Source organism: Trichoplusia ni, chromosome 3, assembly GCF_003590095.1.
Source record: "Trichoplusia ni isolate ovarian cell line Hi5 chromosome 3, tn1, whole genome shotgun sequence".
Taxonomy (NCBI): domain Eukaryota; kingdom Metazoa; phylum Arthropoda; class Insecta; order Lepidoptera; family Noctuidae; genus Trichoplusia; species Trichoplusia ni.
The window spans coordinates 6,799,445-6,826,280 of record NC_039480.1 but is presented as its reverse complement, the minus strand read 5'-3'; the positions used below and the strand labels follow the sequence as shown (position 1 = coordinate 6,826,280).

The 26,836-nt window shown below is 37.2% G+C and overlaps 1 protein-coding gene across 2 annotated transcripts; it reads right to left on the bottom strand.

The window, feature by feature from the left end:
* Positions 1 to 730: 730 nt before the first annotated feature.
* Positions 731 to 26,248, bottom strand: LOC113491668 (lysosomal alpha-mannosidase-like). 2 transcript variants are annotated; one of them, XM_026868753.1, is made up of 16 exons: positions 26,154 to 26,248; positions 18,757 to 18,856; positions 16,516 to 16,618; positions 16,116 to 16,197; positions 14,844 to 15,029; positions 14,025 to 14,230; positions 13,140 to 13,276; positions 11,880 to 12,013; positions 9,448 to 9,540; positions 8,459 to 8,588; positions 7,358 to 7,436; positions 4,955 to 5,075; positions 4,123 to 4,228; positions 3,706 to 3,796; positions 2,744 to 3,273; positions 731 to 2,143 (listed from the first exon to the last, which is right to left on the bottom strand). In XM_026868753.1, the coding sequence occupies exons 2-16, from the start codon at positions 18,850 to 18,852 to the stop codon at positions 968 to 970; spliced, it is 3,270 nt and encodes a 1,089-aa protein (XP_026724554.1). In that variant the 5' UTR covers positions 18,853 to 18,856; positions 26,154 to 26,248; the 3' UTR covers positions 731 to 967. The 2 variants fall into 2 exon arrangements, with proteins under 2 accessions (XP_026724554.1, XP_026724553.1); XM_026868752.1 differs by lacking the exon at positions 11,880 to 12,013 and adding an exon at positions 10,905 to 11,038.
* Between the last annotated feature and the right edge of the window lie 588 nt (positions 26,249 to 26,836).

The window sequence follows — 26,836 nt, the reverse complement described above, 5'->3', positions numbered from 1 at the left end:
ACCCGGGTTCGATCCCCGGTCGGGTCAATGTAAAAATTCACAATTCTACATTGTCTCGGGTCTGGGTGTTTGTGGTACCTTCGTTGTATCTGAATTCCATAACACAAGTGCTTTAGCAACTTACTTTGGGTTCAGAACAATGTATGTGATGTTGTCCGCATTTATTTATTTATTGGTACACCCCTTAAGCAGGGTTCCCATAACGCCGGACCGACAGATCTGCCGCGCCGAGCGTTTTGTCACCACGAAGTGCCGGTAGAAAGACCGGACCCGGAGTAATGTGAACGAGTTTGTGCCGGTATCTGTCCCCCGCTCATGCCCCCCTCACCCCACCCGTGTTCAACGCACGTCATTCAGCTCGCATTTTCTGGTAAAAGAAGACGTTTAGCACGGATATTGAAGCAGAAACTTTAATTACGCTTGTCCAAAAGAGACCTGTTCTGTGGGATAAGACCGAAGACGATAAAAACACAAATTTGTTCCGGGATCTGATGTAATGAGAACACTCTGTCCGGTTTGCGATTTCCGGCAGATCTGCCGGTCCGGTGTAGTGGGAACGCTGCCTTACAGCACCCCTTCGCAATTTACATTCATCACTCCAATGAATCCACCCTCAATCCCTGTACATCCCCAATCCCCCATCCCTTACGAGAGACCCGTAATGATAGGAGAGTGGAGATTCTGTTACCATCGGGAAACTTATCAGTATTTTATAAAAGAAACTACATAATTAATAAAAATACAGATTATTATTTGGTACAGTTTACATCACAATATACTAAGACATTGACGTATGAACAGCCGAAATACAGTCCATAGTTACAACCAATAACAAATCATCGGAAAAAAAACCTTACATGATTGTCTTAAAGCTGATTTTACAAAATTCCAGACAGTGGCTACATGACGAATGGAATCTGTATTTTAGGTATTCATACATCAATACTACAAAATCAATATTGATCATTTAATTATCTTTGACATCATAATCAGCTATAAAAGTTCTAATTTCTTTCCCTTTCAAACTAATATTAAACCCATTATCTTTCTCCTTTTCTTTCATTTCATCTTCTTCAAATTCGTTCTCTTTCTTCCACGTCCATTTATTAAACTCATCTGCCCACATATTCGCCGACAAAACGGTCTCCTTAAAACTCTTAATTTCGATTCCTTTAAAAATCTCTTTTAAATTGACAGACACTTCAGAATGGTCACCTTCTAGATAGTTCTCAACTCTGATAAGTAGTTTCGAATCCCAAGGTTCTAAGGTCAATAAATGTAGACCGTTGGGCAATTCTTCTGCCAACCAAGAATGACAGTTCGCCATTTTCAACCACTCGTCATATTTGACATTTGTCGCATCAGAAAACAAGACTTGTGGCCCTAAATGCAAACCAAACACTTCCCTAGGGATTTCCTCATCTCGATTTATGAATAATCGATGTTTTCCCCTCACTACTAGTCCCGATTCCATTGCTGTTTCGTTTAATGCCTCACCTACACCAAACGCATCATCACACAGCAGTCTTCGATGCAACATTAACTCAACTTCACCTTCAACGAGTGACGTTCCCCCTTCAGATCTATCAGTTAAAACTGTCAATCTTAGATCATCATTTTTAATATAAATCTCATTTGTAACTGGGTAATAATTACCAGCTACTGGCTCAGCTAATGTAACATTCCATTGCGGTCTAAAATCTAATTTCCTTTTTAACATCTGTCGACCGTTAGAATCAGTGTAAAATTCTCCATTATTGAGAATATTGGTCTCGTATTTAATAACGTATTCTTTGCCGATTTCATCTGCTACGGGTATAGGCCCAACGACCCATTCTGACTCTATGTAATTCAATTCATCGTAAAGCTTAACATTTGTGTAGCCGTTCGGGAATAAATTCACTCGGAATTCTTTGACTATATCTCCGGTTATAACTGATGATTTTTGGACTTTTAATTTAGTAGGTGTGGTGACAGTGGGTCTGAAGATATAGGCGCCTGAGGCCCGATGGGCGGTGTCATGGTTGTCACCACACGCGCCGGTGTAGTAATACATATTGACAGACAGGTTTAAAGTTGTGTGGTCAGGGAAAGTGACTTGCTTTATAGCTCCGTTCGCCGTGTTGATGGATAATTTGTAAAACTGTAACAAGCAAAGGGTATTTAAGAAATCATCATCATCATCATCATCTCAACCCATAGCAGTCCACTGCTGGACGTAGGCCTCTCCATAATTTCTCCAGCGCGACCGGAATTAATTGGGGATGAGTGTGGAGAGAGTTCGGAAGTTTATGGGATAAAGACACCAAAATCAAATCAAAATCCAAAAGTTTTTATTACAAATAGGCCGTTTCTCAGGCACTTTTAGATCGTTACATTACTGACTCTAGTAGAAGAACCGGCAAGAAACTCCATAAGTTACTCTTTTCAAAATAAAATAATACAGTAGCATTTTACATTATAATGAATGTCGTCATTACATTTTGATAAATTAGTCAAAGGTTTGGCTAAGCTGCAATGCACAAGTTGGTCAATTTGATACAGTTTGTCCGTGACTTAAAAATGTCATTTTTAGGAAATTGTTTAATTTCATTAGATTTGGGACAAGCTTGGAGAGAATTTGGGTTTTTTGAAATAGGTTTTTTCATGCAAATGGGGGACGAGTTGGAAATCTAGGATGAGTGGTAGTGGGAAGGTATCATTGATGATCATGATTTATAACAATATTGAAATAGTGTCTCACCTGATTCTGTAACTCCACATCATCATCAAACTTCTCCACAGTCCTGGGTTCATCTGACAGCATCCTCATTTCTTCTTCAGACAAATTTGAATAGACGACCTTCATTTTATCCCATTCCTTCCTGGTTTTCTGCCTAGATTCCCGCAAAAACCTCTCGAGAGCTGCCAGTTCTTGATCATTCTTACCATCCTTCAACAGATCTAGATTCGTATTGTAATCAAAATTGACTTCAGGTGAAAAGACAGGAGCTAACGGCACTTTATCTAGACTGAAATCTTTATTGATATCTTTTTGCAGATTATTGATTTCAGGCACTTTCATGTTTTTCCAAAAATCGTCGATGTGTGAGTAGAAATTGTAGTTTTTAGTATTTCTTTTCGTTCTTGTTGTTTTTTTGATGTATAAAGATTTGTATGAGAGAGGTTTCAGGTATATTATGAAAACTATTTCCTGGGTGGCTTTAGACGATCGAGTCGGGATATCGGTCACTCGGTTCGGTAGCTTAACCATTTGGGTTTTAATTTTTTGACCTAGAAGTACAAATAAATAGTGCTTAAATAAAAAAAAAATGGGTTAGGGCCGAAGTTGGAATTTGATAGAGATTTCAGAAATAAATTGATGTTGCGCTGTTATCTTATGCATGGTAAAAACCCAAAGAATGTAAAACAGTTTGCGTTACGTCAAACAAGATTTTATTCGTTTACGTAAACAAACGCGATTAAAATACACAGGCGTCTTCCCGTATAGGGAAGGTTTGAGTATTGATCACCACGCTAGCTCACTGCGGGCGATTTCAGATTACAATATTTATAATCCAGGTTTCCTCACAATGTTTTCTTTCAACGTTTGTGATGTTTTAGAATATAATAAAACGTCTGATTATTACTTTGCTTACGTTAGGATAGAACCTTAAACGCAAGGCCACCCGTTTGTATTTAATAAGTACTTAGTATATTTCTTACCATTAGGCGCATATACTTCATAAGATCCTTCTCCAACTGGGACCCTTATAGGTTCTTTAACAGACCAACCGAGTGGATTGTATATTGTGACCTGGAAGTCAAAACATAAAAAATAGAGTAAAACTCAAAAAGTCTAGAATCCGTTGGGCAAATAAACTGAGCACGACGTGACACGTGTCCTAACTTTGATCCCCGCGTAGGACAAGCATTTGTGTGATCCACGAATGCTTGTCCTGAGTCTGGGTGTCTTTGTGCATGTGACTTGTATGTTTGTGAAACACAAGTCACAAGGGCTATATTCCGGAGTGTGAAAAAAAATTGAGAATTAAATGGTTAAGCAGAACAAACGTCACAGATAGACAAATAGACAGACAAACATTATATTATATTAGAGAAGAAGAAGAATTATTGGCTCACCACAAACTTTTCGCTTTTCTCCGATACGTCACATCTCGACTCGTTCAGGTGACATCTCTGGAAGTCGAATATCGGTGGCTTTTTATCATCCTTTTGAGTTACTTTACTGTAAATAAATAATTAATATATTTAGTTTTTGCCACACACATGTCAGTCATATGGCCCTCTATATGACACACACATAACACTCACATGTCTCACACGTGACCCACACATGATCCACACATGACTCACACATGACCCTCACATGTCTCTCACATGACACTCACATCACTCTCAAATGTCTCACATATGTCTTACACATGACCCCCACATGTCAGACACACATGACCCCCACATGTCAGACACACATGACCCCCACAATTCAGACACACATGACCTTCACATGTCTAACACATGACCCCACATGTCGGACACATGACCCCCACATGTCACACACGTGACCCACATATGATCCACACATGCCATACACATGTCTTACACATGACACTCACATGTCTCACACATGACTCTCACATGTCTCACACATGACCCTCACATGTCACTCACATGTCACATATATGTCTTACACATATGACCCCCACAGGTCAGACACATGATCCTCACATGTCTTACACATGACACTCACATCACTCTCACATGTCTCACACTTGACCCTCACATGTCTCACACATGACTCCCACATACCCCCACAGGTCACTCACATGTCACACATATGATCCTCACATATCACACACATGAAGCCCCATGTCACACACATGACCCTCACATGTTTCACACATGACCCCCACATGTCAGACCCACGATGCCCCTCGATTTCAGTCTAACTTACTTGAAGGCCTGTTTGGCTATTATCAAAGCGTCGTCGACGGCTTGGTTTAGAAGTCGTTCGTAGTCGTGTGTGACGTGTTGCTTCTCTGTTCCAGTTATAGCATCGTGATGTTGCATAACACCTGATGAAGATAATGTTATCATTATAAAGAAACGTAACGTAAAAGAGGGGCGCGAAAAATACCTACTTTTAAAATGTGATAGTTTTGTAATTTGGTACTCCGATTGACTTTAGTAATCTGCTGAGCGAGTTACTAGGTCTTTTAAATAGATCACCAATGATGCCCCGATTTATAAATACGAAGTCTTTTGGGCGGATAAGTGTAGTTTTTGTGAAATTTTCAATTAAAGTTTTGAGGTTTGTTCTCGAAAAAAGCCAACAAATTACGGTAGAATGAAACAGTAAGTGTCATAATGTATTGCTAAAATGAATTGAATTATGATTAAAGTAAGTCAGAAATAAAAAGGGGTTGCGAAAGGGACATTTTGCGAAAGAGACATTTTGCGAAAGAGACATTCTGAGAGTAGGACATTTTGCGAGCAGTAGACATTTTCAGAAGTGGACATTCTGCGCAGGAGCCTGTGTGACAAACACTAGTGCTTACTCACTCTTTTTAGTTTTGTATTTTATCTGTGGTCATTCAACTGTCAAAAAGTGCTAATATGCCAAAAGTTAATTTCCTTTTTGTTAATTTTGTTTCTAACGACCCGCCTTGCTTTACTGGACCCTTGATTTGCCTACTGTTGACCCCTGCTTGTTTTTTGGAGACTTTTTTGCCTATCAAGAGATGGCTGAGGAACCCTAACCGTCGAAGAGGTCGGCGTCCTTTGCTCCGGTCTAATTGAAGATGGGAGCTAAGATTTAAGACTAGAAATCTGTGTAGATAATGTGAGATCGGTAGGTACTTTAATTCCCCTCATTAAAAAAACAATTCAAACAGATTGTTGGAGGGGAAAATCCATTTGTTGCCCCAGACGGGAGTCATACACAAAGAATTGAATCCCAATGGGAAGTTATCAAGAGATTCTTCAAAAAGGACAATTATAACCTCCCAACGGACTTGGGAGACATAATAGAATATAATTTGTGAAAGTACAGTGCATGAGGAGCTCGTGGCTAAGCTATAACCGCATAAGTGATTCGATCACAGGTTAAGCTATGCTTGACGCGGTTGGTCCGTGGATGGGTGACCATCTTTGTCATAACGAGTTCCTCCGTGTTTCGGAAGGCACGTTAAATTGTGGGTCCCGGCTGTTATTCCTACATCTTTGACAGTCGTTACAGGTAGTCAGAAGCTTGAAAAAGTCTGACAGCCAGTCTAACCAAGGGGTATCGTGTTGCCCAGGTAACTGTGTTGAGGAGGTCAGATAGGCAGTCGCTCCTTGTAAAACAGTGGTACTTAGCTGAAACCGGTTGGACTGGTAGCCGACCCCAAGATAGTTGGGAAAAGGCTAGGCCGATGATGATGATGTGAAAGTACAGTGTATAAAAAAATATAGAATAAAAAATAATTGACCAAATTTTGTTTTATTTTAGTTTTATTTCCTCGGTATATGAGGGTAAACCTTCTTCAAGCTAAATATGGAGCTTAAATTAGTTTTTTATTTAGAATCTGAGTTTATTTTACACTAGTTTTGAGAAATTGTCCGGAAATACCTCAAAATTAAAATATGAAATATCTCAAGAACTATATATTTCCGCATCTTTTCCCTTTATATTTTAATTATCAAGCATTTGTGTGATCCACGAATGCTTGTCCTGAGTCTGGGTGTCCTTGTGCATGTGACTTGAATGTTTGTGAAACCCAAGACACAAGGATTAAGTTCCTTAACGCGGGAGTGATTTTTCGTCAACTTCTATGACAAGGTACTTCAGACTGGATTGACTGATATTGTGTCTTTTTCAGATAATAACACTCCACAACTTGCACACAACGCCATCTAGTCTCAAACATTCTTATACACGGTGATTTTTTAGTCGTCTTACAAAAGTAGCCCAGTTCATGTATCCGACGTAAAATACCCCTAGGCGCGATTATTTTTTTTTTATCATCAACTAAGATAATAAGTACGAAGATAAATTAAACAAGAGAAATCTGAAATATACTCTTAAAAATGATAAAAACGCCGCCGCCCGCGCCCCTCACCATTGTTACAAGGCTCGGACCGCGCTCGCAACAGAGCTGTGTTTCTAAAAAACTAGAAATTGTATCGTAATATTGAATAAAACTTGCATTTTAAATTTATTCAAATCTCATAAATACCTATTTTTTTATCATGAACGTGTTCTAGTCATTGGATACACGAACTGGGCTGCTTTTGTAAGACGACTAAAAAATCACGGTGTATATTTCTAAATACATACATAATATAGATATATTAATGTGGAATAACTGATACTCACCCATGGCACTCTTCAGTTCGTTCAATACGAATTGATTGTGTTTCTCTAGATCTGCTAACACTTGAAGTTGTTTCACCATCTGTTAATATAAAAAAAATAATTATTTAAAAGACTTAAAAGTTAGATTTAGACTTACTTTTCAATATATTATTTGCGTATTTTATAATTAATTATACAAAATAAATCTATACTAATATATAAAGCTGAAGAGTTTGTTTGTTTGTTTGAACGCGCTAATCTCAGGAACTACTGGTCCAAATTGAAAAATTCTTTTTGTGTTGAATAGACCATTCATCGAGGAAGGCTTTAGGCTATAAACCATCACGCTGCGACTAATAGGAGCGAAGATAGGTACAGTGGAAAATGTGAAAAAACAGCCATACCTGTGGGCAGGTATAAATCATAACTTATATCTTCTATCGACGGGAACGAAGTCGCGGGCAACAGCTAGTCTATTATAAAACTAGCTCTTGGTCAGTTTTGCCCCCTATTACCTTACTTTAACGCAGTCGGATAACGCTATACATAGTCTGTTAAATTACATCGAAATCAGTTCATCAATTTGCCATGAAAAGATAACAAACATTAACACACACACAAACACTTTCGCTTTTCTAATATTAGTGTGATAATATTTTATACATACATTATTGCCTTGGTGTTAGTGGTCCGTTTTTACCTTTTAATACGGAACCCAAAAAGGTCATTTAAGTATTATTTTATTATCTAAATCTATACTAATATATTATAAAGCTAAAGAGTTTGTTTGTTTGTTTGAACGCGCTAATCTCAGGAACTACTGGTCCAAATTGAAAAATTATTTTTGTGTTGAATAGACCATTCATCGAGGAAGGCTTTAGACTACAAACCATCACGCTGCGACTAATAGGAGCGAAGATACAATGGAAAATGTGTAAATAACAGGGCAGGGATAAATCATAACTTATATCTTCTACCCACGGGGACGAAGTCGCGGGCAACAGCTAGTAATTTAAATAATTTTACAGACTATATATAACTGTTACTGTACTGTATACCCACAATCAAACTTGCCCAGCAGTGGGACACTGATGATTGGGCATAACGTTTATACACACTTACTTGTAAATAACCGTTGGATTCTCTCTCAAAATACTTAGTTGTGGGTCTAGACGTGAAGTAGCCTGTCCAATAGGCTGTGGAATCACTCGCGTACGGAAAAAAATCATCAACTTTTGTAGGCAAAACTGGACTGGAATCAGAAAAAATATACAATTAGCATTACAAAAGAAACTAAATAAAAATACCGATCAATTATTAAATGATGCAACGGTTTACTCACGCGTATGTATCGGGATCGCCCGACTAGATTCGAGTCGAGTGTTCGACTTGCGAGCCGCCGCGTCAGCTCATGATTAGGGACTCCGGTTGGGTCCGAAACTAGTCGGGCGATCCCGATACATACGCGTGAGTAAACCGTTACATCATATAATAATAAAAAAAGACTCCCGCACAAAGGAATTTAATCCTTGTGTCGCGGGGTGTTTCACAAACATACAAATCACATGCACAAGACACCCAGAGTCAGGACAAGCATTCGTGGATCACACAAATGCTTGTCCTACGCGGGGATCGAATCCGCGACACGTCGACACAACCACGGCTATCCGTGCAGTCTCACGGTAGTTCTTATCAAAATACCGATCAAGTTTGAATCGGACTCCTGATGAATAAATAAAAACAGAACAACAAATTCTAATTTGTATTGACACTCAAAAAATGTGTGACCATAATAAACGTTGCTTAACTTCATATTCTTTTAGTCTAGAAATACATCTACTGTGACAATATCAACTGTCTAGCTATCACGGTTCATGAGACACAGCCTGGTGGAAGATGGACGGACAGGCGTCGGTGCCTCAGAAGTAGGGTTCTGTTCTTACCCTTCGAGTAAGAAAAACTAAATAAACCAGGATAAGTGCGAATTTCTAGACATTGATGATTCCGCACAAACAGGCCAAAGAAAAACATACTGCTAAAGAAAATGGTCACCCAACAATTTTCTAACCATACTAAGCGTTGCTTAACCTTGACGTCTTATCAATACTTACTTGGCATCTTTAACAGCTTTTAAATAACAATCCGGTGTAGAATAAAACAAAGTCACATTCAGATTTTCCTTAGCCGCTTTCAGATTCGTATATCTGTAATATGTTACAAAAATATAAATCACCACTTGGCTAAAATATTTCAAAACTAATCACCATAATTGAACTTGTATTTTGAAATAGATTATTTTGGAAAAACGACTCGCAAGAAATTAAATCCATATATCGCAGGGGGTTTCACAAACATTCAAGTCACATGCACAAGACACCCAGACTCAGGACAAGCATTCGTGGATCACACAAACTCTTGTCCTAACCCGGGGATTGAACACGCGACACATCGCTGACACTGGCTTCGTCGTTGTGACTTCAACCAATCAGCTTTCGGTGCAAACAATTTGCAACGGTATCTTACTGTTTAATAATATAACAATAAGGTAGAGCCGTATTTACATATAATTTCGTAAAAAGCAAGCCATTTCGCACACTTTTGCCCCTTTATCTCATAACCTTCCTCAATAAATGATATTTGTTTAATAAAATACAACAAAAACATGTATTCTTTAATAAAGCAATTTTGTCGTAAAGATATACATTGGATATTGTATTAAAATGGGGCGGCGTCGCCGTGAACGGCCTTGGAAGGAAGTGCGGGATGATATAAACGCAAAACGTTTGGACTAGTTTCTAACTGACCAAGGATAGAGAATTATTTAAAGGATTTTAAGGAGCCCTTGCCCAACATTGGGACAGTGGTCTAGATGAAAACATTTTACAGATCTTTTTAGTCGACAAAAAAGAATGTAGGCCTTCAACAGGCGCTATGGTCTACCGGGGCAGTGACCATAATCATTAACGTTTTATAGATCAAGCTTGGTAATTGGTACACAGATAGTTTATAACCAGGAATAAATCACTATTTCATGTTCCCGTATGTACAGGTAGTCTTCTGCAATACGGATTTGGCTTATTTTAGTCTTGAAATATTTGTGAAAGTCCAGGGAAGGCGTAAACTGTGACAAAATATGGATAATTGCGGAAAAGACAAAAAATAAGATGTTTTTTTTGAGAAAAACCGTAAAATTACCGCGAGACCTGTTACCACGAGGGTGAAAACACGGGCAACAGCTAGTCCTTTATAAAAAATACTAGCTGACCCAGCAAACGTTGTTTTGCCGAATATATTTTTTTCTAGTTGTATGTATTTTTTAATGCCACATTATAAAAAATAAAACCAAAAAAAAAATCATCCAAAAAATAAAATATATTTTTAGTGTGAGCAACCCTTAACACTTAGGGGTATGAAAAATAGATGTTAGTCGATTCTCAGACCTACTGAATACGCATATAAAATTTGGTAAAAATCGGTTAAGCCGTTTCGGAGGAGTACGGTAACTAACATCGTGACACGGGAATTTTATATATTAGAAGAAGATAGATAGATAAATACTAATACTTACTTAATGAGTTTGTCTAAATTAATATACCACATGGAAGCATCTTGGTATGTGAAATCACCTCCCATTGTCAAAATAACATTATTAGTTCTAAAATAACGAGCCTGGTTCTTAACCGTGTCTAGAAACACTGCTATCTGAAAATAAACGGTTTATTTTACGATGGGGAGCTAGTTGAAAAAGGCAACCCCTAAATTTCATTTAGGGAACTAGTTAATAGAGGCTGTTTTAGTTTAAAATAAGGGTTACTGAACTAGTTGGTAAACGGCTTTTTTTACGTTACAATGAGGGTAAAGGGAACTAGTTGATAGGCATTTTATTAATTGTTAAAAAAAGGCCTTGGGAACTGGTTGCATTAATCGGAAACTAGTTAATAAATGGTTACTTTGTAAATTTAAAATTAGGGTTTTGTACAACTAGTTCATTTATTATGTGATAACTTATTTATATCAACTGAAAACTATACGCTTGTAATTGGTTTAAATAAAATAAATTAAGTAATTTTGAACTTTTACAAAAAAACAAACATCGTTTATTTTCATATAACAGTCACCCCTATCGGTATTAGATAATACAGAACTAAATAGTTTGTGTGTCGGAGGCATTCATCTCAAGAACTACTTGTTCAAAATTAATAGCACAATCGGCCATTGGAACCCACATTGGAGAAGGGTAGATGAAATTACCACCAGAAAGTACTACCACCAAGTATCAAGTACCAAGTGTTAGATAGTCCATTTATTGAGGAAGGCTATAAGATCACGCTAAGTCCTATAGATAGGAAGACGCACAAAGTTTCACATTAGCCACAAGGTGATTAAAACTAATCTAACAATTAAAACTAACCAGCTGACTAAAAACATGCAATTTGTCTAAAATATGCATTGTGACCATATATTATCACGTGTGCTTGCTACGTGTGCATGCAATTGTTTGTTTATCTAAGAAGCTTTAATTTATGAAAACATGCAAACTCACTCAATTAATTTGTCTAAGTTTATGAACCACATCGCTGCATCTTGGTAGTTAAAATCCTCTCCCATTGTAATCAAAATGTTATTAGAACGATAACTTTTGGACATGTTTGAACATATGTTCAGGAACGATTGTACCTTTTAAAAGATAAATTAAATAATTTATAAATCTAAAAAAAAACCAAAATCCCACGTTTTCAAATGTCACTCAATTCAAATTTTATCAAAATCGGTCCAGCCGTTTTTATAGTTGTAAATTGCATTGTCATCGGGTTTGAAGCTACCCTGAAAATTTCAGCCTGCTAGCTTATCGGGAAATGCCTCAAAATTGAGTTACAATCCAACCGGAACGACAAACAAACAAGAAAAGTGAGTGTATAGAAACGTGGGAAAATTGGTATTTTGTAAAGTAAATTTTGTGAGGATTATCATACTTAAATTATACAACGATTGCGTCTGCTCATGATTAAGGACTCCGGTTGGGTCCGAAACTAGTCGGGCGATCCCGATACATACGCGTGAGTAAACCGTTACATCATTTAAGTAAAAATATGTTTTATTTTTACGGTAGTAAGGTTTGAAATTTAAAAGATTATGTAAAGATTTACTGAACTTTGAAAAAGGGTTAGATGAATTTATCTGTCAAAATATTCTTGGTGATTTAAGTACATCCTGTACTTACAATTTATTCTTATAGTTCAAAATGTGTAGTTGCAATGCTATTTTCGATGTTAATTATATTATGAAATATTTTCTATGACCCTTTCTTTACCACTTAGACTTTACATTTCTTGCCATCCCATGGCTCTAGGCAGGCCTCTATTTATCAAAGTCAAATTCTTTATTTCAATTAGAACAGTATATGGCACTTTTGAACGTCAAAACAATTTATATAAACAAAATAAAAACCAGTGTCAGTCTGTCGGTCAGTCTCCTATTGAAGCCACCGCTCGTTCAGAAGGTATCGTAAAAACATAATGACAAAAGCTTTTTTTCTTTTATTTAAACCAATTACATGCGCATTTACAATTGAAAAAAGTTATTCGTATAAAATTAAATTAAAATAATTTCACCATAAAGCCTCAATATTCATTAAACTCTTAAAATATCAAGCTTTGCCTCAAAAACGTTACTAACGCAGCTTCAGTTTGAATTAACGCACTAACATCCTTACTAACGCGGTCTCAAACACGGAATTAACGCATACCCAAAATTAAACTTTCAGAGCGCGTTAATTCCGTATCAAAAGCAATAAGTACCTTACCTTATCGACAACATTATACATGGGCGAATCAGGATCATCTATGATCGGTTCATCAGCGCAGAGGACATCAAAACAGAACCCTGGAGGAGGCGAGTACGTGTTGTAGAGGGCGCCGGTGAATATGTCAGAGGCTTGACCTGGAGAAAGATGATAAAAATGTATTGATAACAAGTTAAGCTACGCTTGACACGGTCGGTCCATGGATGGGTGTGAAAGGCATCTAAGTCATAAAAGAAGGCACGTTAAAATGTAGGTCCTTGCTATTATTTACACACCTTTAAAATTCAAATATACACGTCTTACATCTTTCAAATACACATAAACGTTATAAGCGACACTAACGCCATCTATGAACCACATTTGTGAACTAAATGTGAGTGTATTGAAATATAATATTGTAAGGGAAAATGCTATTGCCATAACTACACCATATACCATTCTTCACACAGAATGTTGACGACTGACTAAGGCTTTTTATGTCAAAAACAACAACAACGAAAAACCATATCTCGCGCCAAAAAACACTTTGGACTTGGGATCTATACGTGTAGTAAGACAAAACCTCCTAAAAAAAACAGTTAAATAAATAAATAATAATAAATAAATGCGCACAACATCAAATACATTGTTCAGAACCCAAAGTAAGTTGCTAAAGCACTTGTGTTATGGAATTCAGATACACCGAAGGTACCACAAACACCCAGACCCGAGACAATGTAGATTTTTTTGTGTAATGTGAATTTTTACATTGACCCGACCGGGGATCGAACCCGGGACCTCAGAGCTAGCGACACCTTGAAACTGGTGCGTACGCCACTCGACCACAGAGGTCGTCTGAAGTTGGTAGTTCTTTCCATCAAAATTACTTAAAAAGCTTCTCCTTACCAAGGTCATCATCCCCTCGCCAAACCATCTCCATAGCCTTATCCCTGAGCCGTCTGGACTTGTCCTGGTAGTCGATCCTGCCCAGGAAGAGGCCATCATATCCCATCATGGATAAAAGAGAGGCCAGTTCTCGAGAGTGGCCGAAAGGGTCGATCTGCCACCCAACGCGCGGACGACCGCAGGACCCGAAAGTTTTGTTTAGTTTGCTGAGAATAAATAGTACATTTATTAATTAACTAGCTTTTCGCCCGCGGCTTCGCCCGCGTCGTTGTCGGTTATATTGCGTTTCCAAGAGAACTCTTCAAAAGTCCGGGATAAAAACTATCCTATGTTCTTTCTCAAGGTCAACTCTATATCTGTTCAGTGGATTAGACATGAAAGCGTAACAGACAGACAGACAGAGTTACTTTCGCATTTATAATATTAGTAGGGATTTTAAACAAATATCACACATCGCCAAACTCAAACTTGCATAAACTTTTAAGGCACTTCCCGATAAGCTAGCAGGCTGAAATTTTCAGGGTGACTTAAAACTTGATGACAATACAATTTACAGGTATAAAAACGGCTGGACCCATTTTGATAAAATTTTAAAGAACTAAAACATTTGAAAAAGTGGCTTTTAAGATTTTTTAAATGTAATTATGTGAAGACTTCTGTCGTCGTGTCGTGTTGCCCCGGTAACTGGGTTGAGGAGGTCAGATAGGCAGTTTGCTCCTTGTAAAACACTGGCACTTAGTTGAAACCGGTTAGACTGGAAGCCGACCCCAACATAGTTGGGAAAAGGCTAGGATGATGATGTGAAGACTTCTTTCTCACCTCAATCCCCAAGTGAACTGATCGATGATGCTCTGATAATGAGCAGCTGCCTCATCATTCATGGACCAGGCCCCCCCCACAAACTGCAGACGACCCTCGTTCACCAGGGTGTGAACCTTCTCCTTCACGAGGTTCGGCTGCCGCACCCACCACTTCCAGAAGAAGGCGGTCTCTACGTAGATGAATCTGGAATTTTGAAAGTATTTTAAATTATTTTGAAAAACTTACTGATTATTAGACGAAATTTTGTACAAAGATAGTTTATAACCTGAATTAACACTAAGGATAGTTTTTATCCCGATTTAATGTTAAAACGGGCGGGCCCGCGGGGAACAACTAGTAACATTATATTACTGATCGGTACCGGCCGGCCCTAAGATGGCCAATCATTAAACATACCAAGTTTAACAAAAGTTCCAAAAATATTATGCCGAAACCGCAGTCCGTATGAAATCATAATATGATGTTATAAGTCATGAATGTTTACGTAAAGATTATTAAACACTTTATGCGAGACTTGTTATATATCTAATTACAGTGTATTTACACGCGGGCATCTTGGTCTTGACTGCCAAGCATTGATTTGTATCCATGAAATGCTGGTTCAATCACGGAATGCGGGTTTTATCCCAACGCAGGCAAAGTATCAATGACTGTTTGGAAGTAACATGTACTTATTAAATAATACAACAGTTTACTCCCTTGTATTTATCGGGGTAGCCCGACTAGTTTCGGACCCAACCGGAGTCCTTAATCATGATCAAAAGCGGCGTGCGTTTCGAGAAGCCGAAAATCGATATCAGTGGCGTGCACTTGGAGAGGCCTATGTCCAGCAGTGGACTGCGATAGGCTGATGATGATGATGATGAAACTGTTGCATTATTTAATAATGAATCAGTCTCACGATAGTTACTATAAAAAAAGTTGTATGTAGTGTCTTAATCGACCTAATACACCACTCACAAACGGTGAAGGAAAACATCGTGAGGTAATCTTGGATTACAAATATTGTAATCTGAAATCTCCCGCGGTGAGCTAGGTGTAATCAATGCTCAAACCTTATCTATACGGGACTCCTGTCTATACTGTGAAAAGGGCCGACTGATCAAAGGCCTTTTCGCGCCGGAATTTAAATGGAATGTGTATCGAATAAATAAACCTCGCAACACCCGCAGAAGGTAGGTGACTATTAATTTTTCATTTGGTTCTAACAAGGCCTGGCCTTATTATGTATTTAAGGGCCTTATTAAAACCACTTACTAAAATACTCACCTTCGCTTTGGATCCTCCCATAGCTCTTTTACAACTGAGTCTAAGATATACTGAACCCCAGCTTTCTGGATCATGTTTCGACCTGAAAAGAAATTTGAAATATTTAAAAACGCTGAAGCATAATACTGAAGAGTTTGTGTGAACGCGATAATCACAGAAACGATTACTTTGGTTCGAGAATACATTTTTTTTACCGACTCCCACTCTCAGAGATTAATGCTTGTTTCCAGGGGTTTCACAAACATTCAAGTCACATGCACAAAGACACCCAGACTCAGGACAAGCATTCGTGGATCACTAATACTCGTCTTTTGGATCGAACCCGCGACACGACGCTCACAGTGAGTTTGGCGTGGTGACCTCAACCACTCGGCTATCCGTGCAGTAACATTATACTTACTCCCATAGTAATATTGGTCGACAGTCTTCAGCCAGCCGACGTCGTCATGAGTGTGTGGCACTATATGTACGTTCAACATGTCTGGCTGGGTCTTGTGACAGCTCTGAAACAATACCGACATTTATTCAAATTGCAGCTTTTTCAATAAGTTGAGAGAAGGATTTTTTGTGCTTAATGTAGTATTCTACAGATTGTATACAACGCCATCTAGTGTCAAACTAAGTAAAGCTTGTATTAAGAGTACTGGACAACTATTCAAATTATAACGGCTGGATCGTGTAAAACTACAACTATAAAACGGCTGGACGGATTTTGATAAAATTTAAATGCAGTGCGTTTAAAAACGTGTTTTTTGAAAACGTGTTTTTTTTTTAGATTTTTTAAATCAATTAATTAATTAATTTTGATACACAATGTTATTAGGAAGAGCGAGGCCTCCTAGCACAGGTAAACACTTAAAAGGAGGTCTCCATGCAAGATTTAATGTTTATGTTTACTTGTGTCAAATAAACATTTTATTTTAATTAATTTGGAACTTGGCTCTTCATTTTCGCATTTATGTTTTTGGTGTGATCTTTTAAAATATCATCGCGTCATAAGATGAGGTCAACAATTCTCTGGAGTGTTACTACTTTATCAGGGGTCAAAGGTGGCCCTTATCAATATTATTAATAACATGTAAATATGTTTATAAATACAATATGAACAAATGGCCTTCTCTTTGTTTTTGAATCTGGGATAATATTGAGAGTAAATACTAGATTACTTTTCCCACAACTTTAAAACGGCTAAAGTGTAATTTTTATCAAATATGTTTAAGAACAGTCGTACGTAATTAACTTACTTAATACAAAACAAACTTAATGGAAACAACAACTTAATTGTTTTGCTAATTTACGCTGTTTTTGCAGACATTAATTATAATGTAAAATGATACTATAGTATTTTATTTTGAAAAGAGTAACATATGGAGTTTCTTGCCGGTTCTTCTCCATAAGAATGACACTTTGGAACCGTGCAACTAAAGTCAGTAATGTAACGTTTTAACTTTGACTGACAAACGGCCTATTTGAAATAAAAACTTTTGATTTTGATTTTTTTGAGTCGTTCGGCAGGTATGATGCCACAGACGGAAAGACGCGTGAAACTTATAACACTCCTCTATTTGCGTCGAGGATTAAAAATAAGAGTTCTCGAGAGGAGACCGCGACTCGGCAAACGTAGTGCAGGACGCCCATTGGCCAGGTGGGATGACGACTTGCGAAAGACTGCAGGCGGATGCTGGATGCGGCAAGCCGAAGACAGGGCGCTATGGAGCACTTTGGGAGAGGCCTATGTCCAGCAGTGGACCACTAAAGGCTGATGATAATGATGATTAAAAATAAACATAGTTAGACAAGGGTTCGTGCACTCATTTTGATGAGTGACCAATTTTTGTAGAAGACAAAATCAAAATCAAAATCAAAATTCATTTATTCAAATTAGGCTACTAAGTAGCACTTTTTGAAGGTCAAGTTACATTGGACAGCACCCAGTTTCGCCCACCCTTCACACTACTGCGAGTCCGACCCTCTTGACAGGTTTCTAATCAACTATATTAGTTAAAACATTAATTGACAAATGGTACATTTTACTTACTACTAATATTATAAACGCGAAAGCCTGCATGCCTTTGGCAACAATTAATTTACTATACTTTATTACAAAAATAAAAAAATAATACATATATATTACAGCCAATAAAACTCTTAAATAAAGTGCCTTTCTATTGACCAAAATATTTCGAAAATCGGTTCAGCAGTTTCTGATATTACCTCCTACGACACAACGTCACAAACTTTACCTCTTTAAATAACAATAACATATTTATTTAAACTTTAATACAAATTTGGCGGCTAATGACCTTTAAATCATTAAGTTTTTACATCAAAACATTATCTCATGTAATCAATTAGAGTTATGTAAGCAAATAATAAAAACGGGCAACCACTAGTCATTATTATGATTGAAAAAAAAGCAAAACGACTCCCGTATTAAGGAATTTAATCCTTGTGTCTTGTGTTTCACAAACATTCAAGTCACATGCACAAAGACACCCAGACTCAGGACAAGCATTCGTGGATCACACAAACGCTTGTCCTACGCGGGGATCGAACGACACGTCGCCGTCGCCGCGGTTTGGCGTGATGACATGACCTCAACCACTCGGCTATGAGTGCAATCAAAATGACCACTGCTTACCTCATAACCACAGGTTTGCTGTCGTGTATGTGATTGCTGTAGGGGCACTGACCACACGCTGCCCACAGCTACCAGCAGAAGCAGGCCTCTCATCATGACCCTGGAAAAGAAGACTGCTTTAATACTGACTAAATATGGCTGGAGCTGGATGCGAGCAGCCGATGATAGATCTCGATGGCGTGTGATTGGGGAGGCCTATGTCCAGCAGTGGACGAATATGGGCTCATGATGATGATGATGATGACATTTTAAACAGTTAAACGTACAAACAGGCAGACAGACGAACAGACAGTGGGGGCTTCAGTAAGAGGGGGTCCCGTTATTAATCGTTACGCACGTAATCCTAAATACAGAAATGCTTGCTAAAAGCCAGATAATTAAAGAAAACCACAGTATATTAGTTACGAGTTACGATGCACAAGTAAATTAATTATTATGTTATTCAATGATGCAACGGTTTACTCACACGTATATATCGGGAAAATTACTATAAAAATAATAATTATGTTCCGATAATTAGGCATTGGAAAAACAAGATACCTATTAATCGATAGGAAATATTGGAAAACTGTTTCTTATTTTTTTTTTAAGATTTCCGTTACAATAATAGTAAAATGGAACCCTATTACTATTGATCATTAGAAATCTTCGCCTGTCTATCTGTCTGTCACCAGGGTGTATCTCAAGAACTATGAAAGCTACATAGTTATTTCACAAATGTTGTACCTTTTGCCGTTAAATAATGTCGGATAAAAGTAGCCGGTGTTGATCTAAGACCTCTACAATACCGAATTTAATCGAAATCGGTTCAGCCGTTAAATCGTGAAGAGGTAACAAACACACACACATACATACTGTCCTGTTGGTTTAGTGGTTACAGTGGTTAGTGACCCTGAATTCTATACCGGAGGTTCGATTCTCACCCAGGACCAATATTTGTGTGATGAGCACGATCATTTGTTCTGGGTGTAAATTACATATGTTATGTATGTATTTAGAAATATATAAGTATGTTCATCAGTTGTCTGGTACTCACAATACAAGCTTTGCTTAGTTTGAGACTAGATGGCGCTGTGTGAAAGTTGTGGAATATTATCTTATTAAACACACACATTTATATGTATAAAATGTATGTATGATGTATGAGTATAAAAAAACACCACGATTGTTTACCTTTTCAAGTACTTTAACCAATGGTGTATAACCCTATATAAGCACGGTCTAGATATCCAGTCAGTCTTAACCTGACCTAATGTTCTAGATATTAATTATACCTGAATAGAACATGACACTTACAGATCTAGACAAAAGAAAGTCGTTCATTTGATACTCGGTGACTCGGAACAGATTGTGTAGTGAGTTGTCTGAGTAAGTTATTATACACAGGGCTAAAATTCAGCTATTTACAATGAATGATTGGGATTATGATTAAAATGTCACTATTCATATTTATCATTCCCCTGCCCTTATCCCAATTATTTTATTTGGGGTCAGGCAACATGTCATCTTCTTCCATACCTTCCTATCGGCCGTCATCTCACAAGAAACACTCTTTACAGCCATATCCTCTTTCACACAATCCATCCATCGTTTCTTTCGTATTATTCAAAGCATTTTGCCAATACAATAATTTGAAATTCATTTTCTAAACAATTCAAATCACATGCACAAAAACACCCAGACTTAGACAAGGATTAATTGATCACACAAATGCTTGTCCTACGCGGGGATCGAACGGGCAACAGAGGCTAACGAGGCTAAATCTACTGACAAAAATATATCATCTGTGAAGATTTCGACTATCCTTCTATTACTGTGTTATTATTATTTCTGTTTTATGTATGTTATAAATAAATAAATAAATGCGGACAACATCACATACATTGTTCTGAACCCAAAGTAAGTTGCTGAAGCACTTGTGTTATGGAATTCAGATACAACGAAGGTACCACAAACACCCAGACCCGAGACAATGCAGAAAATGTGAATTTTTACATTGACCCGACCGGGGATCGAACCCGGGACCTCAGAGCTAGCGACACCTTGAGACCGGTGCGTACGCCACTCGACCACGACTGTTTATGTATACCTTTACATGTTTTTAACAATATTGCACCATCTGCCTCTGTACATACTGATAATTTTCCTGTCCATCCACAGGTTGTCTGGAAGATATCGCTTTTAGCGATAAAACCGCCATTGTACCCTAACATTGTATGTATTAAGAATCACTGCTGTAATTCCATGGTGTGCAATAAAGAATGTTCTAATCTATTCTATTCTATTCTACAGATAATGAGATACAGTCTGGTGACAGACAAACAGCTATACGGGCAATAAAGAATTAGTAATTCAGTTCTGTGTTTATCCTTCGTTTACGGGACCCTAAAAATATCAATACACACAATCATTTACAACTAATCTATGTTGGAAAGTAAACAGATTCTAATTTCTTTAACTATTAGTTGACAGATAAGTTAACTATTATCTCAAACATTTAAACTTATCTTTCAACTAAATAGTTAATGACGGTGACATAATTGTTTAAAACATTTTAAGCATTTTCAGATAATACAATAGGGATGATGACTGGGTATAAAAAGAAAAAAATCTCATTAGCCCCTCAGTTAGATAATTGAAAAGTATGAGACACGTATTTTTTCCTTTTTCAGAAAAACTAGAATTGACAAAGATTAACTGCTTTGAAGTTTAGGAGAGGGGGCTTGTGACGTAACGATAGAGTAAAATTTATACTCAATCGTGACGTCACGCGTAAGTTTCATTCACTGTACTTTGGTCAATTTACGTTTGCGGGACAAATTAAAAAATACGTATCCATTATTATACAAAAAACTACAAGACGGACACTGCAAAAAAAAATTGTCATCATCCCTATTAGTTAAAGGGCGAAGATAAACTAAGTCTGGAGATTGAGAGTGTCGAATATCCAATATTTTTTGAAAATCTTTTTGACGGATTAAACAGCGTTGTTTATGTCAAATACCCCTATTCATATTTTAAATGCAGTAATCCCACTAATAAAATATACGCGACAGTTTGTAAGTTTCGAAGGGTGTTTGTTACTCTTTCACTCAAAAACCACAGAAAGGATTCGGGCGAAATTTGATACACACATAGTTTATAACCTAGATTAACACAAAGGATAGTTTTTATCCCAATTTTATGATTCCAAGGGATCATTTTAGACTTTATCGACCGGTTGCAACAGCTATTTGTCAATAAACTTTTCAATTGCTTTCGTAGAGTGCAGATTATATGAAGTATTTATTAGCCTATTTACAATATTATATTGATATGATAAATCAATATTGTTAGGTCAATGTAAAACCTTGATTGTTATCAAATAATCGAAAGTACTTCGATACAACGTAGCAGAACCCTGTTCTGTTTGCGAACACTCTAGTAAAATCATCATTATCCCAGCCTTTCCCCAACTATGTTACGGTCAGCTTCCAGTTTAACCGGATTCAGCTAAGTACCAGTGTTTTGCAAGGAGCGACTGCCTATCTGACCTCCTCAACCCAGTTACAGTCAACACGATACCCCTAAGTTAGAATAGTTGTCAGACTATCCAGCCTCTAATGTATAAATAACACAATTTAACGTGCCCTCCGAATTTCAGAGGATCTGGTTATGACATTTATGGTCACCCATCCTCCTACCGCCAGTATCAAGCAGAGCTCGCTGTCGTGACAATGCAGCCAGCTTTGCGAGCGCACTCCCAGCCGTCTGTGATACGGATGAGGTTCTTATTGCGTTTTTCTAAGTTACGTATGTTTATTACGTTTTCGCACACAAAAGCCCGTACCAATTTTAATGAAACATAATTCGGAGGTTAGCTTACACCTTTTATTAACACACTAGCTGTTGCCCGCGACTTCGTTCCCGTGGGTAGAAGAAGATATAAGTTATGATTTATACCCGTCCTGTTTTTTTCATATTTTCCATTGTTTCTTCGCTCCTATTAGTCGCAGCGTGATGGTTTATAGCCTAAAGCCTTCCTCAATTAATGGTCTATTCAACACAAAAATAATTTTTCAATTTGGACCAGTAGTTCCTGAGATTAGCGCGTTCAAACAAACAAACAAACAAACTCTTCAGCTTTATATATTAAAAAAAAAAGTATAGAGTATAGAAGTATAGATAGGCTACTTTGCGACCAACTTCAAAAAGGAAGACGTTCCTAATATGTGGTATTATTTTTATATTTGTTACCTCCAAACTTTGGCCCGAATGAACCGATTTCGTTGATTATTTTTTCATATAACATGAAATGGCTGTCATTTGGTCCCATAAATCATCAAATTTAGCTCAGTAGTTTATAATTATTTGAAGTCTTTTACTTGAAAATCTATTATATTCAACTTCATTAAAAGACCTTAATAATTTCGCCGCTGTAAACGACATTTAGACAAGCAAGTCGCGAGAAAAAGTACATAAATAAAAGAATAAATGTGTTAAAGAATCCAGTACGGTTCAGTTGACACATCAGGCAATAGTGTGCCACAATGTACTAGGATAGAGGACGGGGAACTGGTTTGCGACACCATTTTTTACTTTAAATCCTGGTCAGCGCAATGGGAACATGTCACAGCACTCACAGCTGTAGCTGGTCATTTTAGGTAGTTAACTAAACGTTAACAATCTTGGTGTGTCTTTTTATAATAATTAGAAATTCACTTTGCAGCGAACACTCATTGTCAATATACTTTGTCCATTTTAATCCAATTTCCATTCATTCATCGGCCATTGTAAATAGGGGAATTGCGGCGATATTCGTTCATTTTCAGGTTGTATTTTATAAAGTGTGATAACTAGACAGTGATATTACGTCTATTTTCTTTTAAAAACTCGTTTTTATGTTACTGCGGGCTCATCCGCTACGAATCGAAAATGATCCCACGGGAACATAAAATCGGGATACAAACTATCCTATGTGTTAATCCTGGTTATAAACTATCTGTGTACCATGTTTCATCGAAATGCCCTGAGTAGTTTTTGCGTGAAAGAGGAACAAACATAAAAACTTTCGTGTATATATATAACAACTAGCTGTTGTCCGCGATTTCGTCCGCGCGGTTAGATGATATAAGTTGTGATTTTTTTCTTCCATCCTATTAGTCACAGCGTGATAGTATATAGCCTAAAACCTTCCTCGTTGAGTGGTCTATTCAACACAAAAATAATGTTTCAATTCGAACCAGTAGTTAATGAGATTAGCGCGTTCAAACAAATAAACTCTTCAGCTTTATATATTAGTAATATATAGATACTAGGATTTGTACGGGACTCGGATATCTTGAATCCGATTCGCACTTCACCAGCTTCTTAACTCGAGTTACTAAACACCCATCACTACGATTTATTATAGGTATGCAACGCCCGGGAATCGATCCCATGACCCCGTAAGATACTTCCACAGTTTTTGCGGTACGTCACTAATCACTCACTGTGGGTAAGAAAATATTTTCTCATGAAGTGCAGACTACAAATCTATACTAATATATAAAGCTGAAGAGTTTGTTTGTTTGTTTGAACGCGCTATCTCAGGAACTACTAGTTCAAATTATTGTGTTGAATAGATCATTTATCGAAGAAGGTTTTAGGCTATATACCATTACGCTGCGACTAATAGGAGCGAAGATACAATGGAAAATGTGAAAAAAAAAACTGGGAAAAATATTATTCTTCGAGGGCTTCCGTTTAATAATTCCTCACTTATATCTTCTAACCACGCGGACGAAGTCGCGGGCAACAGCTAGTTATCTTTAAATTACTTGTTTGCTTGGTATAGTTACAACCAAATAAATCGTTCATAAATATATTTTCATTTTTTCCTAAACGACTCCCGCATTAAGGAATTTCATCCTTGTATCTTGAGTTTCACAAACATTCAAGTCACATGCACAAAGACACCCAGACTCAGAACAACCATTAGTGGATCACACAAACGCTTGTCCTACGCGGGGATCGAAATTTCGACACGTCGCGCATATTGTGTTTGGCGTGGTGACCTAAACCATACGTCGTGGTGGTCTTGGGGTCCATTTCATGGATTTGTATGCATGAGATTGATTGTTTTTCAAATTTATATGTACTTTCTTAATTATTTTAAGCCACCACTGACAAACGGTGAAGGAAAACATCGTGAGGAAACCTGAATATCAAATATTGTAATCTGATATCGGCCGCAGTGAGCTAGCGTGGTGATCAATGCTCAAAACGTCCCTATACGGGAAGAGGCCTGTGTCCAGCAGTAAGACGTATATTGGCTAAATATTTAATATTTTAAGAGTTCTGTACCCAAGAGGGTAAAAACCGAACACTATCAGTGAGGCACAGCTGTTTGTCGTCTATCACCCGGCTGTATCCCATGAACAGCGGCAGCTAGACAGTTCAAATTTACACAGATGCTATAATTCTGTTGCTGCTTTAACAATAACTACTAACAAATAAACATTGAGGTTAAACAAAGGTTGTTACGGTCTATTATGGGTACCTAGACATCCTCCATTTTGGTTTCTTAGGTTTACGCGAATGTTAGACATTGAAATGAAACTACTTTTACGGATTTTATCGCGGTATAACGTTTCGACACCTTTGCAGGTATCATGTTCACGGGCAGACTACCTGCAAAGGTGTCGAAACGTCGGGAACTAAAATCAAACATAAAACCGCGATAAAATCCCAAAAGTAGTTTCATTTCAATGTCCTCCATTTTATCATCTTAGCATTTGTATGAAACCGTCAGTGTTGATATTCCGACGATTTTATCAATGAGAGGCATTAGAAAAGCTCCTTCAGTAGACGTATTTGTCGATAAAACGGCGTCACACACGAAAAAAACACGAGATACACGTAGGTGTTAGACGGATAGACAGGATAGACAGCGTAGCCTAAGCAATAAAGTCCCGTTTAATGTTAGAGATTGGACTCTAAAAATAACTATTTAAGCAAAAATATAGTCAATTAAACTAAACGGAAAAAATATCAGGAACGTAAACAAATGATATTTATGTAAATGTTAATTGTTTAATAATATATACTCTCAAGTGTTAATAAAATAAATAGTATTTTAGTCATAATAATATTGTACCTACCTTAATAAATATAAGTAAATTACAAATTGCGTCGTTAATCCTTTAACAATCGTTTTATATATTATTCACAAACAATATACATACATTCAGAGTGTAAAAATCTACTTAATAAGGAAAAATCTATAGAAACATTAGTATAATATTAATATGCGGCCAAAAGTAACCAACTAGACAAATAATAAACAATTTAACACGTTTTTCTTGTAAAACGACGGAATAAAAGCAATGCTTTATCGTTAGTCCGTAATTGGTAGTTAGCAAGTCATAAAAACTTACCCTTAGACTCGGCCTTTCTTCATGTAATTAATTGCGGCCGTATTTTTAATCATGTATGATTTTACGATAGTTTTAACACAACCTCCCTCTGCGGTTTACAAAATCGCACTGATGAACTGACATCACTGACATGTTAACAACATACCTGACAGTACGTTGACAGCTGTTTCTTCGTCTAATATTTGCCGGTTTTGGATGCTATGTGTTTTAGGACGATTTATTTTGCAAAACTATTAAACTATTGTAAAGAATAATATTAATAATACTGTTTGTGAGTATAAATATTAATAAATCATTACGGGACCCAGTTTTTACTTATTTTTTTGTTTGATGTTAATCGATCGACTTCGTTGACTTGTAATCGACATTGAAAGTATCTGATAAATTTCTTATATTTTGAAAAACTTCTCGGCCCTAAAATAGTCCATTCTTGTTTATCGGGTGGTTACATAAATATTTAAGCACACAAACGCTTGTCCTATGAGGGTATCGAACCCGCGACACGTCTTGCATACTGTGTTTGGGGTGTGACCTGTTCCAATCGCTCCCGCGTATCCGTGCATCAAAAATGATCCTTAGTTATTTCCCGCCTGGATTGCGGTGAAAACATGTGCAATATGATAACTATTAAATAAAAAGAACGACATTTAATCTACAAAACTACTTTCGCTTATTAATTAACG

Bases quoted from the DNA above. Each gene is read 5' to 3' on its own strand.
- LOC113491668 (XM_026868753.1), bottom strand. From the start codon at position 18,852: ATGATGAGAGGCCTGCTTCTGCTGGTAGCTGTGGGCAGCGTGTGGTCA. The intron at 16,198-16,515 runs GTAAGTATAATG...ATTTCTTTTCAG, and splicing joins CGACCAATATTACTATGGGA to GTCGAAACATGATCCAGAAA. The intron at 8,589-9,447 runs GTAAGTATTGAT...TTCTGATTCCAG, and splicing joins AAAGCTGTTAAAGATGCCAA to TCCAGTTTTGCCTACAAAAG.